The 15107-nt window shown below is 38.9% G+C and overlaps 2 protein-coding genes across 7 annotated transcripts in view; one reads left to right on the top strand and one right to left on the bottom strand.

The window, feature by feature from the left end:
- Positions 1-1090: 1090 nt before the first annotated feature.
- Positions 1091-15107, top strand: part of LOC128533809 (NACHT, LRR and PYD domains-containing protein 12-like) — a 30371-nt gene continuing 16354 nt past the window's right edge. For 2 of the 6 annotated variants that reach the window (XM_053508070.1, XM_053508069.1), the window contains exons 1-5: positions 1102-3108; positions 3311-3427; positions 7010-7126; positions 8773-8826; positions 9060-10841. In XM_053508070.1, the coding sequence (XP_053364045.1) occupies positions 3056-3108; positions 3311-3427; positions 7010-7126; positions 8773-8826; positions 9060-10841 (2123 nt within the window). In that variant the 5' untranslated portion in view covers positions 1102-3055. Of the gene's footprint in view, positions 3109-3310; positions 3428-7009; positions 7127-8772; positions 8827-9059; positions 10842-15107 lie in introns of all 6 variants that reach the window. The other 4 variants (XM_053508067.1, XM_053508068.1, XM_053508066.1 and 1 more) reach the window with 4 other exon arrangements.
- Positions 4406-6957, bottom strand: LOC128533829 (uncharacterized). The gene is made up of 2 exons (XM_053508087.1): positions 5648-6957; positions 4406-5263 (listed from the first exon to the last, which is right to left on the bottom strand). Exon 1 carries the CDS (start codon positions 6549-6551, stop codon positions 5808-5810), a length of 744 nt encoding a protein of 247 aa, XP_053364062.1. The 5' UTR covers positions 6552-6957; the 3' UTR covers positions 4406-5263; positions 5648-5807.

Here is a 15107-nt window from a genome sequence, read left to right as displayed (position 1 = left end):
GCCTTTCAGATCAGAGCTGTGTGTGTGTGGAGTGTGTGAGAAACACACACAGTAAATGAGCTGATGTGTGTGGTCAGACTGACTCAAGCCATTTAAGAGCTCAGCAGGCCATCTCCAGTCCTTTTGAAATATGATAATGAACCGATTCAAAGAGTCGACTCATTCTTAATGACTCATCGTCTGTAATGAATCCTCTTTCCTAAAGTGACTCCATTTTTTGGGATTGTTGGAAAAGTTACAATATTCTTAAAAATACAATGTTCTTATATCAAGATAAATTTTTTTGAAGCAGAAACTAAGACATTAATGTAACACAACAGGGCCGGTGACTAAAGCTGAGTGATTTATTACTAACGAACAATGCGGACACAAATAACAAATAAAACTCGTGTAAAACTCAGATGTAGGAAATGTGTAATACGACTGTCGGGTTTTAAAGGATGGACTCAGGTACCGGGGCTTCGTGTTAAGACGTTTAATGATGAGCACAAATAATCTTGAACAAAATAAACAGGTGACAAACAAACTTTCCTCGAAACGTGTTCCGATCAACCATAAGTTCCCTGCGAAGTGCCCTACACAGGCTGCAATGTTAAGTGTGATTCCAAACCGCAGGGAGAGAAACTGCTCAGTTCAAAGAGAACCGTGAACGGTGTAGGGAACAAGTGAACAACGGGTTATCACTTCACCGGAAAAGGGAGTGAAATTTTCCCATCAGTCAGTGCGCCTCGCTGCAGCGTGGGAAAAAAGAACTCAAGAAATAGTTTACTGTATATATTTTATATTTAGTGTATATATCAGTATTAAAGAGGACATAATATCACGCATAAATAAATATATATATATATATATATATATATATATATATATATATATATATATATAATCAAGCAATGCTTAGTATTATATAGGCTAGCAATCTGAAAAAAAATCTTTGTGCATCTTGTAAATTAATAAAATATTTTTTAACGTTTCAATAGTATATGTTTTAAAATGGCATGAGCCTTTGTTTCAATAAACATTTAATGTCCTTAGTATGCAATTTCCAGGGAGCACCCTCTGAATTACACTTCGGAATGAAACACAGCCATCACCGAGTCCTCTGGTGAAACCGAAAGTGTTTCAGCTGCGACGCCATTTTGTGGAAGTGTTACAATACAATGTTCTTATATCAAGGAAAGTTGAATGCAGAAAATGAGATATTAATGTAACAGGTAAGTGATTTATTTAATTTTTTTTATTATTAATGTAAGAGGAATGAGGATATATTATGAATAAAACTCGTGTAAAACGCAGTATTATCTGTATTATGACTGTAAGGTTGGAAGGATGGACGGAGACATGGCGAGTTCATTACTGACGTTTAATGATAAACACAAACAACCTGAACAAAATAACCGGGTGATAAACAAACTTTTAATGAAACTAAACAACAGATGCGTGACCAAAGTGCAGCGCATTCTAGGAAATTAACTTAAATAATAATAATAATTAAAAAAACGACAACACATGGTCGCAAGGCGCCCTCTAGCGGTTTCCCCTGACAGCGATATAACGTGTTACAATAGTGTACATTTAATTGCAAGTTTTTTGGTTTTTGTTTAATATAACAAATTTAAAGTAAGTAAAAATTTACATTTTCAATGTACTCATTCAGTGTAAAAGTGCGCCCTCTGCAGGACGTGTAGCCTCACATTTTATAACAGATTTTAAAGCTTACATGACCTGGATGTTACTGAAATGAAAATATAATCTGTATATTAGAAATGTTTAATTGGGAACTGTTTTTACATAATTTTTAATATATCAACTTTAAAACCTTTTTTTTAACATTAGGACATTTACAGATATATTCGACTACAGTATGTTAAGACATGCAGTGCTGTGAAAAAGTATTTAATCCCCTTCCTGAAGTTAAATTTTTTGCATATTTGTCCCATTAAATAATTAACATCAACAAATAAATTTGAATATTACACAAAGATAACCCTAAGTAAATTAAAAATAAAGATTTTAATTATTTCATTTATTAGGAGAGAAAGCTCTCCAAATCTAACTCACTCACTCATCTTCTATACCGCTTTATCCTGTATTCAGGGTCGGGGGGGCCTGGAGCCTATCCCAGGTGATTTAGGGCACGAGGCGGGATACACCCGGGACAGGGTGCCAATCCATCACAAGGCATGCACACACGCACACGCACACACACACACACACACACACACTACAGGCAATTTGGGAATACCCGGCCCTATATGAAGAAATAATTGCCCCCATGCTAAATTAAGTGAACTATGATTTTTGAAAAGCTGAGTTAAATTTCTCTTGCCACACCCAGGCCTGATTACTGCCAGACCTGTTAAATCAAGAAATCATGTAAATAGAACCTGTCTGACAAAGTAAAGCATGTTAAAGGTGGCACAACCAATTATTGAGTTTAGTGGCACTTATCTCCAGCCTTCATAACACCTTCTGGGTGTCCAAGAGCAGGACATGATTCATTGTGTTTTTGTCAGAGTTTTGGAAGACTCACAATATAAGACAATTTACTTTTTTTTTTGTCTTCTTTGCAGTATAGTCACATCCTTTATTTATTGCATCCTCTCTTTTATTAGTATTTGCTGGTTATATTCTTGCTGGTTTATTCTCTCTATTACTACTTAAGTACAGTTTCGTTCCCATCTGTACAATCATCATGCATGTGTACATAGAAGTGGTTTTTAACTTTTCCTTTTTCCTCACTGCAATTCTGGCTCGTTGCCTATTTGTTGTATAATATGTGAACTGAATACTGTAACGATGCAATTTCCTTTTGGGGTTAATAAAGTATTCTCTCTCTCTGTCTGTCTCTCTCTCTATCTAAGGTGTCCAGGCCGATTACTTAATTCTGTAACACAGATTTTTTTTTTATATCATTGTTCTTTAGGTCAAATATGTAAAATTTATTTTGTGGAAGTTTAACTACAAACTTGTTTTTTGTATTTTTCAGGAGTGTAATTCACTGAAATCAGACACTTCAGGATCTCAACAGCTAGTTTGTGTATAATGTTCAGAGATGGAGACCCCTGATCTGGACACTGATAATGTGCCCCCACCCTCTAAAATACAGTAATCTACTATATCTAGGCCTTTCAGTCATTAAATATTTATATTCAAATTACTAATTGAGCATATATGAAATAAGTCATTTAAAATAGTAAAAAGTGATTTACCATTATGATAAAATAACAGTCACCATAAAATGTATTCTGTTCACTGCAAGTAAAATTTATCTCTCATTAAATTAACAAGTTTAAATAATGTCGTACAGTAAACTCCAGGGAGAGAGATCAGAATCAGCAGCACCCAGCTGTATCTCCATTAAGAGTGATGCGTCTTTGGATCGTCTTATTGATTTTAAAGCTGGAGACTCCTCACATCTACACAGGTAACGTCTCCTCACTGTAAATGTCACTGCTGAAGTCAAAGGGAAATTCATCAGTAAATCCTTAAATACACAAAGAGCCAAATGCACAGATGACGTACTGTATTAAAAATTGCAAAAAAAAAAGTTCATACATGCTATGATAGAAAAGTGTAATAACACACATTACATCACAGCTTGTTGGTATATACAGTGGTATATGGTATATACAATGTCAATGTCCTATTTTCTTATTTTGGCCATGAATTGTTAAAAAATTAAATACACTTTATGGCCAACAGTTTGTGACACCTCACTATCACACTCATGTAGTTTTAAACATTTTATCTCTGAGCTAGTCCCACTTTGCAGTTTAAAATAATCTCCACTCTTCTATGGGAGTTTCCTACTAGTGTTTGGTGTGTAGTTCAAGTTCAAGTAGGCTTAAATTGTCACTTCTACCATATACAGTTAGTACACAGTCAAACAAAACAACGTTTCTCCAGGCCCAAGGTGTTACATGCAACATAAATTTACAACAAAAATTAACAGAAAAACTAAAACTAGCTAACTAAGGCCTTGTTCACATGGGCGTTAAAATCGAGTGTTTTTCTGGCGTTCGTAGCGTCCGGTGAGCGCGGATCAAGCGCCGAGGGTTTTCTACACACAGGAGTCAATGAGAGTGTTTACACGGGCTTTCGTGACGTGCGTTTGTCCGGCGGCGTGTTTATACAGCATCAAAAAAACGTTGCATGCAGCTTTTTCTTGGCGTTCAAATCCCAATGAACGCAAGGAAACCGCTTCTAGTTTGTTTTCTCCACGTTCATTTTACGCTTCGGAGGACCGGATATATCCCATGATCCTACATGCTATACATAGGGAAATGCGAAAAAGGCTAAATAAAATAAAATAAATTGTTGAAAAACATACGCGGAATTTTCACATTTCTTCATAAACCACAAAAAAAACTTCCGACACTGCTTCCACAGGTTAACACACAAACTACAATTTGGGCTGCAGGCTGACGTTAGACAGAGACAAACGAACGCCGGTGTAGAAGTCAATCAAGCGCCACTACAAAACCCAACATAAACGTCTAGGACGTTCAGAGCATGTTTGTTTATCCAAAAATTTAACGCCCGTGTGAACAAGGCCTTGTTAGCTGGCTAACGGAGACAGATTGACCTGACAACATAAATTAACAACATAAATTAACAAAAACTAACTGGCTAAGCTGATGAGGAAGACTATCTTTTTTTTAACAGACAACATAAAGTGCACATGTGCAAACAAGAGCAACAAAGTGACAGTGCAACAAACACGACATAACATACCAAAACACTTGGTGTTGTGGTGATGTGTTGAGGTAGTGGAGAACCAGTAATCGTTCCTTAACGTAGCAGCAAGAATTAAGAAGTTAGTGCAAAAAGTAATCCAATAATGAATATTGTGCAAAAGAACATTTACAGATTGGTGTGTACGATAGTTTGGTAGTGTAGGTCAGTGGGTTTGCGCTTGTGTTGATTAGTCAGTCCAGTCTCAATGTTTTGAGGTAGTTGAGTTAAGCTGAGTGATAATGTTTGTGCGTGTGTGCGTGTGTGTGTGTGTGTGTGTGTGTGTGTGTGTTTCAGTCCAGTCCCTTTTTGTTGAGGAGATGGATAGCTTGTGGAAAAAAAATGGATGTGTGTGCCCGAATGCTTCGGTACCTTTTTCCTGATGGCAGGAGTGTGAAGTGTGTGTGAGAGGGGTGTGTAGGGGTCTCTGCTGTCCTTACTATCCGCTGTAGGGTCTTCCGGTCGGATATGGCACAATTCCCAAACCAGACAGTGATGCAGCCGCTCAGGATGCTCTCGATAGTTCCTCTACAGAAGGTGGTCAGAATCGGTGGTGGAAGCTGGGCCTTTTTTAGTCTTCTCAGAAAGAAGAGACGCTTTCGGGCTTTCTTGTGCAGGGAGCTGGTGTTGTGGGACCAGCTGAGGTCCTTCTCCAGATGGACACCCAGGAATTTGGTGCTTTCGACGACTTCCACAGAGAAGCCGTTGATGTTCAGCGGAGAATGGTTGCCTCGTATCCTCCTAAAGTCAACAACCATCTCCTTTGTTTTTTCAACATTCAGAGACAGGGTGTTGTCTTTACACCAGTCCGTTAGCCTCTGCACTTTCTCTCTGTACGCTGACTCGTCGTTCTTGCTAATGAGACCCACCACGGTCGTGTCATCAGCGAAGTTGATGATGTGATTTGAACTGTGTGTCGCTACAGGAGGTGCAATTCCTGATCCATACTGACTAAGGCCTTCTGGTCAGAAAGTCCAGGATCCAGTTGCAGAGAGAGGTGTTCAGCCCCAACAGGCTCAGCTTCCCCATCAGTTGTTGGGGGATAATAGTGGTAAATGCTGAGCTGAAATCTATGTACAGCATTCGAGCGTAAGTGTCCTTATTGTCCAAGTGTGTGAGGGCAAGATGGAGTGTGGTGGAGATGGCGTCGTCCGTTGAGCGGTTAGGACATACACAAATTGGAGTGGGTCCAGTGAGGGGGGCAGCAGGGTCTTGATGTGTCTCATGACGAGCCACTTGAAGCACTTCATGATGGTGGGTGTAAGTGCAACGTGACGATAGTCATTGATACAGAACACAGAAGACTTCTTGGGCACTGGGACGATAGTGGAGGCCTTGAAGCACGTGGAAACGACGGCGCTGCTCAGAAAGATGTTTAAAATGTTGGTGAGAACATCTGCCAGCTGTTCCGCACATTCTCTGAGGACTCTGTCTGGGATGTTATCTGGTCCAGCAGCTTTACGTGGGTTGACTCTGTGTAGAGTTTTCCTCACATCAGCTGTAGTGAGACATAGCACCTGGTCGTTCGGAGGAGGCGCGGTCTTCCTCGCTGCCGTGCCGTTCTGTCTGTCGAACCAAGCGTAGAAGTTGTTCAGCGCATCTGGGAGGGAGCCGTCACCGTCACAGGCAGGTGATGTCGTCCTGTAGTGAGTGATGGCTTGTAAGCCCTGCCACATGCGCCGTGTGTCACCGCTGTCTCTGAAGTGGTTGTGGATTCTCTGGGTGTGTGCGCGCTTTGCTTCTCTAATGGCCCGAGAAAGTTTTGCCCTTGCTCTTCTAAGAACCAAATCTAAGCTGTGAGGATTTGTGCTCATTTATTTACAAGAGCATTAGTGAGGTCAGGCACTGATATTGGGTGAGGAGGCCTGGGTGCAGTCAGTGTTCTAGTTCATCACACATGTGTTCAATGGGCTTGAGGTCAGGACTCCGTGCAGGACACTCAAGTTCTTTCACTCCAACATTGGCACAGCGTGTTTTAATGAAGCTCACTTTATGCACTTTAAGGCATTGTCATGCTGAAACAGTTTTTGGCCTCTTGGTTCTGATGAAGGGGAATTATATCACAAATTCCATATTGTTTATTTATTGAGAACATAAAAGGAATAATTAAACTAAACTTTAGTATTAACAAAAAGCTAACATTCACAGCATAGAAGTGTTATAATTCATTCACCTTCTTAACAATTATGTCCCAATTAAATTAAGAAGTTACTTAAAACATTAAATAAGAGTGTATATAAATAACTAAAGGACTGTCTGTAATGTTGTGCAGTAAACTCCAGAGAAAGAGATCAGGATCAGCAGCACCCAGCTGTATCTCCATGAAGAGTGATGAGTCTATGGGTCGCCTTATTGATTTTAAAGCTGGAGACTCCTCAGCTTCACACAGGTAACGTCTCCTCAATGTTAATGTTACTGCTAAAGTCACAGTTAAAGGGAAAATTATCTAGATCAGGGGTCGGCAATCTTAAACACTCAAAGAGCCATTTTGACCCGTTTCTAACAGAAAAGAAAACAGTGGTAGCCACAAAACTCTTTTGACATCTAAAATGAAGATAACCCTGCATATATTGTTTTTTTACATTTATTGTGTGTATATATATATATATATATATATATATATATATATATATATATGCAGTGTGTTGCATTTATGAAATCAATGAACTGCTATAGAGAACACTAAATTTTATTTCTGCATGCAACTAAAACATTTTACAGAAAAAAAGGACACTGGGTTGAAGGTTACTTTCAAATAAAATACTCAATGTCTATTTGTGTGCTCCTTTTATTTATGAAATAAAAACCTGATCTTAAATCATCCACCTGCAGCAAAACAAAAATGCTGTCTGTGTTCGTGTGCCGTCATCCTTTCATCGCGTGTACTGGTGCGTCTCGCAAAGTGATTGATTCATTTTCTACTGGGCAAGCATGGACAAAGCAACTCGAAACCTCTGCAGGTTATGTACAGGAAACCGAAATGAGTACAGTGAAGTCCTTGGATTACGAGTAACGCGGTTTGCGAGTGTTACGCAAGACGAGCAAAGATTTTTTATAAATTTTGACTTAAAAAACGAACAAGTCTTGGTTTACGAGTACAGAGTATCATGTATCACGCATGCACTTCTTGTTTTGATGCCGAGCGTCACGTAATCACAACTGAGCCAACGTTTTTTTCTCTCTTGCGCTGCAGAATTGTGGGTAATCGTCTCCCCTGCTGGGTCTCTTACTGGTATAATTAATATCAGTGCACAAGTGTACTGTTTACTATAACACTGTGACCACATGTGAGTGTGTAAAACATATTTTATTTTATGTTTGAAAGCACATGTGTACAGCGAGCGTGTACTGTTTCTTATAACACACCTGTATGCCTGCATGTAAAGCAAAAGAAAGTCTCATTAGAAGGTTAAAATCCATTTTCTCCCTCTCTGTCGTTATGTATGTGTGCACACGCATAATTTGACACCGTGCCGCTTCACACTCTCTCTCTCTCTCACTCTCTCTCTCGGCTTTATAGTGTGTGTGTGTGTGTGTGTGTGTGTGAAGCAGAGAGGGGGTGCTTCTCACACACACACACTAAAGGCGAGAGAAAGAGAGAAAAAGAGAGTGTGTGTGAGAACCGGCACGGTGTCAAATTACGCATGCGCACACACAACGCACACACTCTGCAGTGCAAGAGAGAGAAAAATATACACTCACTGCGCCTGCGCGCATGAACGGAAACACCTATCTGTCTGGATTTATTTTTACTTTTTTTGAAGGTAAAGTGCAGGTTAATTTGTTTTATTTTTACTTTATATTTTGTGTTAATTATTTTTATGTATGTATTTTTCTGGGCTGTGAAACGAATAATTTGAGTTTTCATTATTTCCTATGGGAGAATTTGAGTCTTTTGGTCCGAATCGTTTGTTCTTTTGTCACATGACTCCGATAGACACTATGCAGTGCAGTACACAGGAAACAGAATTGAACATTTTTTCTTAATGCCTCTTCAAATAAGACTGATGAAAAAACTAAAATTTTTGTCCACAGTGATCTACAGAAGGCAGGAGACAGAACAGGAAAGAACCTCATCACAGATACAGGGTAAGATCAAATCCAACAACATGACTGTGACACTGACACACTGCTGTTATAAACATTTTTGCTGTTATTAACTACAGAGTGATTAGATTATAGAAAACATACAGCAAAATAAAACAAACACATAGTGAAAACATTACAAAGAGCTATCAGTGATATCAGGGCAGAAAAATAAGATTTTAAATATTAATTATTGGACCTCATGTCTCACCACATTGTACTTCACCATCTCACAGGCACGACCCAGAATCTGCTGCTGTAAATGAATTCCAGAAAACATTAAAATTAAATCTGATGAAGAAGTTTCAGTTCTTGAATGGAGTGATGATAAACCTGGGAACACAAACACTCCTAAATAAGATCTACACAGAACTCTACATCACAGAGGGAGACAGTGAAGAAGTCAATAATGAACATGAGGTGAGACAGATCAAAGCAGCGTCCAGGAGAACATCAACAGAGGAAACACCAATCAAATGCAATGACATCTTTAAGCCCTTATCTGAACAAGACGAACCCATCAGATCTGTGCTGACAAAGGGAGTCGCTGGCATCGGAAAAACTGTCTCTGTGCAGAAGTTCATTCTGGACTGGGCTGAAGGGAAAGCAAATCAGGACGTCCACCTCATATTTCCACTTCCTTTTAGAGAACTGAATTTGATAAAGGACCAGAAACTGAGTCTGATGGAGCTCCTTCATGTCTGTTTTAAAAAGAAAGAAACCGAAATGTCCATTTGGGAAAAGGTTCTGTTTATTTTTGATGGATTGGACGAGTATCGTTTTCCTCTAGATTTCCAGAACACAGTGAGAGTGTGTGATGTAACTGAATCTGCATCAGTGCCTGTGCTGCTGATAAACCTGATCAAGGGGAATCTGCTTCCCTCTGCTCTCATCTGGATCACCTCCCGACCAGCAGCAGCTGATCAAATCCCCTCTGAGTGTGTCCATCGAGTCACAGAGGTACGAGGGTTCAATGACCCACAGAAGGAGGAGTACTTCAGGAAGAGGATCAGTGATCAGAGCCTGGCCAATAACATCGTTACACACCTGAAGTCATTAAGAAGCCTCTACATCATGTGTCACATTCCAGTCTTCTGCTGGATTTCAGCCGCTGTTCTAGAAAGAATGTTGTGTGAAACAGAGAGAGGAGAGATCCCCAAGACTCTGACTCAAATGTACACAAACTTTCTCATTATTCAGATAAACATCACTAGAGAAAAGTACTCAAAGAAGCAGCAGAATGATGATGAAATGCTTCTTAAACTGGGACAACTGGCTTTTGAGCAGCTGGAGGAAGGCAACCCAATCTTCTATGATGAAGACCTGAGAAAGTGTGGCATTGATGTGAGAGAAGCAGCAGTGTACTCAGGTGTGTGTACGCAGATCTTCAGAGAGGAGTTTGGGCTTCACCAGAGTAAAGTGTATTGCTTTGTTCATCTGAGCATTCAGGAACACCTCGCAGCTCTGTATGTGCACCTGATGTTCAGGATAAAGAAGAGAAATGTTCTTAAAAAGAGTCCAGCTTCAGAACAGAAGAAGAAGGAAATCAAAGTTTTAGATTTCCACAAGTGTGCTGTAGATAAAGCTTTAAAAAGTCAGACTGGACATTTGGATCTTTTCCTTCGCTTTCTTCTGGGTCTCTCACTGAAGTCCAATCAGAAACTCTTACAGGTCTTAGTAACACAGACAGGAAGTAGCTCCCAGAGCACAGAGGAAACAGTTCAATATATTAAGATGAGAATCAGTGAAGAGCGTTCTACAGAGAAATCCATCAATCTGTTCCACTGTCTGAATGAACTGGGTGATAATTCTCTAGAGGAGGAAATCCAACACTATCTGAAATCTGGAAAACAAAGTGAACTCTCTTCATCACAGTGGTCTGCTCTGGTGTTTGTCTTACTGACATCAGCACAGGAGCTGGAGGAATTTGACCTGAATAACTATATCAGTCCAGATAAGATAACATATAATGTCCTTCAGAAGTTGATGCCTGTGATTGCAGCATCCAGGAAAGCAACGTAAGTAAAGCTGAATATAACTGTTCTACTGTTACAGTGTTAGAAAGAAAACTGAAAACATTTGTACAAATATGCGCTGCGGGATGTTTTGGCATCAACATGATTTAGGGTTATTGCAGATAAATAAACATTTTGTTTGGTTACATGTTAATTAATATTAATAATATAAATAAATATTAATACAAGTTTACATAATATAAAAAAAGAATTAAAATATTACAAATAATTTTAATAATGAATTCATAAAGAATATGAATAAGACTGAAGGGTATTTAGTAGATGTGTGTGAGTCAGGTGATTTCATTTGAGAAGAAAAACGCTGAAGTTATAGCTCACTATCATATAATAATTAAATGTTATGCTGGTTTATGTTTGAAATTTGGTGCATGCTCACACCAACATGCCAACCTATGTCCTGGTCAGCATTTACTAAGTTTCAATGGTACCACCAAGTAGCACTCTTCCAATTTGCACTTACCTTGGAGGTGCAAGGCAACAGTGCTAACCACTAATCCACTGTGCTGCCCCATGAAGAAACATAACCCCTGTGAAGTTTTTAATTTTTAAATATTGTTTTTGCAATATCACCCCCTCAGTAGCCAATTTGTATGAAACTTGAAATGTGTCCCCACGATCTTGTGAGCACTAAAATATGCGTATAAAGTTTGATGTGAACAAATCATTGAGGATACAACACTGGTTCCTGTTTGTCACCCTTACTGCCATGTTTGTTGGAGTGCCACAGACAATTGATTTGTTAATCCCCCAAGAAAAAAAAGTCACAGTTTCATTTAGGCTTGGTCCACAGATGCTACATGTAAAATTTGATACAATGTGGACAAAAATAGTAGGAGATGCATTTTAAAATGGCAGAAAAATAGATATAACAAAATCTAAGTTCAGTTAAATTAAATTGTATTCATATAGAGCTTTAACAAAGGGCATTGTTGCAAAGCATTTTTATAGAAGAAAAAATTAAATAAGTTTGGAAAATGTAAGGAAAAGTGTATAACTAGTAACTAGTATAACTAGGAAAAGTAACAGTTTGTTTTTGCTGAGTAAGCCAATGGTGAAAGTTTTAAGAGAATACTCCATGAGATGACAATAACAAGAAATTTTGAGAGAAACCAGACTCAACAGAGAACCCATCCTCATTTGTTAGATATCAGATAGATATGGAAGAGAGTGATTTCTGGTCATACTGTGTGTTATGAGGCCGAAAGTTTAGTATAACAGAAAAGATTAAGTTGATAAAAAGTCCACTTGTGTTGTTTAAATAAAGCTGATGAACCATACAATAAAGCTGTGGGAAAGAGTAGTGGAAGCCATAGAGCTTTGCTGGTGTCAAAGTTGTAAAGCCTGAGCTACTGCTTTTGGCAGAAACTTTCTGTCTCTTTGTAGCCAAATGGAATGAAGATATGGGCATGTAAAATTGCAAATTTGACCTGTTCGTGGTAGAGGGAGTAATATTTTTACTTCAAAAAGATGATGTGTGTCTGTTTGGCATTATACTCTATTAGTGTGCAAAGTTACATAAAAAGTATAAGAGGACTTCTTGGTGAAGGACTTACAGAGGACTTATTTTACTACTACTACTACTACTACTACTCTAATAATAATAATATTAATAATAATAATTAGAGATAGGGTGACATATAAGAGTGGAAGCAGAAGCACTCTGGTGGAATACATCTTGTGTTGAAGTGGTAATTTGAAAGAGATCAGTGACTGCAAAGTATTGGTGGGGGAGAGTGTAGCCAGACAACACAGGATGATAGTGTGTAAAATTACCCTGGTGGTGAGGGTGAGAAAGGTGACAAGGACAAAGTGGTGGAAATTGAAAAAGGAAGAATGTTGTGTAGTTTTCAGGGAGGAAATGAGACAGGCTCTGGGTGGTCAGGAGGTGCTTTCTGTTGACTGGACAACTACAGCTAAGGTGATCAGAGAGACAGGCAGGAGGGTACTTTGTGTATCATCAGGAAAGGGGAAAGTTTACAAGGAGACTTGGTGGTGGAACAAGGAAGTCCAGGAGTGTATACAGAGAAAGAGATTAGCTACGACGAAGTGGGACAGTGAGAGAACTGAGGTGTTTTGGACATGTTCAGAGGAGAGATTGTGAATATATTGGTAGAAGGCTGCTGAGGTCGTAACTGCCAGGCCGGAGGTTTAGAAAAAAATCAATGAGGAGATTTATGGATGTAGTGAAAGAGGACATGAAGTTAGTTGGTGTGGAGGAAGAGAATGTGCAGGATACAGATGTCGCCATCTGCACGTGGTTTCCCGCGAGATGCCGCAATTTAGCGCGCAAATTTAAATAAATGTTTTGTGCTTCAATGAATATCCGGCAGATGGCGCATGCAAGGACTTTATCTAAAAGCTGGACCAAGTACGACGGAGAATTGTGTATAAAGTTTACCTAAAACAATGTTGTTTCCAATGATATTTCATAATAAACGTGTTTATATGTGCTTCATGTTATTTTCATAATTATGTCCAAATTCGTGCTTTAAAAGTTTCTTATATAGTTTTTGTAATGTCTTAACAGGGACAAAACAATAAAAGACATGGCAATGCCTCGGTTTAAATGGTATTGAAATTAATTTAATTTCCTGATGGTAGGCTATCTGATAGTGTTAACCATGCGAATGTCCTGATTCATGAATATGCCAACATATCTTATTTAAAACGTTAAAATTTGTCAGCATCATCAGAAGACATGAATAAACAATACAGATGTGGCCATTAGTGCGTCATACAAACGGGGCAAATGGAACGCGCCCCAGGGACTTCAAAGAAGAGCCAGCGCAAGCGGATGGAGGCAGGAGCTGCTGTCCGCGGATGGCCGTCGTACTCATATTTTATAGCGCAGGGTGCAAGCCCGGGATCATTGGCATGGATAGCTTACCAGCATGTCATGTGGGCATTATAAGACTAAAAAGTGGCAGCTGGCACGCCTAAAAATAGACACAGGTTAATTTTTTTATGGTCTAAATTAAAATCCTCCTCTTTAGTGCCTCCTATTCCTATTAATCCTATTGTTCTTTTAGTGTCACTGCGTGTGCTTACAATGCCAGACAACATTCAAGTGTTATAGCACTTTTCAAATCACTAACTATACACTGATATGAATAACTTTGAATGATAAATTGCTACGTTAATATGATCTCGGGCTTGCTCCACATTATAAAAGCAAGGTCGCGGAGTTTAGTCCGAGATCAGGGAAGTATGTAATGTGGTGGAAAATGGCGGTTCTACACTGAATTGCTTACCGGGCGAGACTCCCTCCCGCCCCCCCGTCAGCGCCACTTCTAACCAACCAAACCCCCTGTCTGACGTCTGCTCGGTCTTGTTAATTTGTTTTAAAAACCCCCAATTCTGCGAATTCCCCAGCAGCTAAACCGGTTTGATGACTTCACACCTGTTGTAAAGGTGAGATGGGGGATTACAGTAACTGTGGGTGCGCTTCACCTCGGAGCGCGCTGTCGCTTGTATTCAATGAATAGACTAAAACAAAATCATGTTTGCTTCAGCATTGGAAACAATATTGTATTAGGCTAACTTTATTAAAGATTATACACTTTTGTATTCTTTGTCCACACACGTGGGCATCTTTAAATTTTTAGATATTGATCCTTTCGCGATGCAGCGAATTTTCTGAGCAAATTAATAATAATTTCCATGAATGAAAAGGAGGAAGAAGAAAAGGTTACGCGAAAATAAGGAAAAGCTTTAGAGGTAAATGCTGTGAAATGCTTTAAATGAACAGATTCTGCCTATAACAGGTCAGGGACAGTGAGGCTGGATCCAGCAGCGCACCACATCCCACTTCATAATACATGCTGATGATGACCAACACGTCTCCCCTGATCTACCAGAGCCAAGTAAAAAGAATGGCAATCAAACAGAATAAAATTAGTAGCAGCAGTAACTCGTGCTAGTAATTATTATGGTGGTCAATATTAATTGAAATAATGTTTCTCAGCATTATTTCGTATTAATATTGACTACCATAATATTTAAAATAACTAGTTTACTAGTGAGCTAATGCTGCTACTGATTTTATTTCAGCTTACCTGTTCAGTTTTATTGCCATTCCTTTTAAAATATTGTCTTTATAGATTTATATGTTGTTTGTCTTGATGTTCTTTTCTTCGTTTCTTTGTTTTACTAATATGACCCAATATATGTTCAGTGATATTTCAGATAATATGTTTAAATAGTATTGATTTTTGTATTGTGTTATATTTTTATACTAGTAACTGGTGT

The sequence above is a fragment of the Clarias gariepinus genome, chromosome 12, assembly GCF_024256425.1.
Source record: "Clarias gariepinus isolate MV-2021 ecotype Netherlands chromosome 12, CGAR_prim_01v2, whole genome shotgun sequence".
NCBI lineage: Eukaryota > Metazoa > Chordata > Actinopteri > Siluriformes > Clariidae > Clarias > Clarias gariepinus.
The sequence above is the reverse complement of the archived record's forward strand: the minus strand, read 5'-3'. Positions and strand labels throughout refer to the sequence as shown.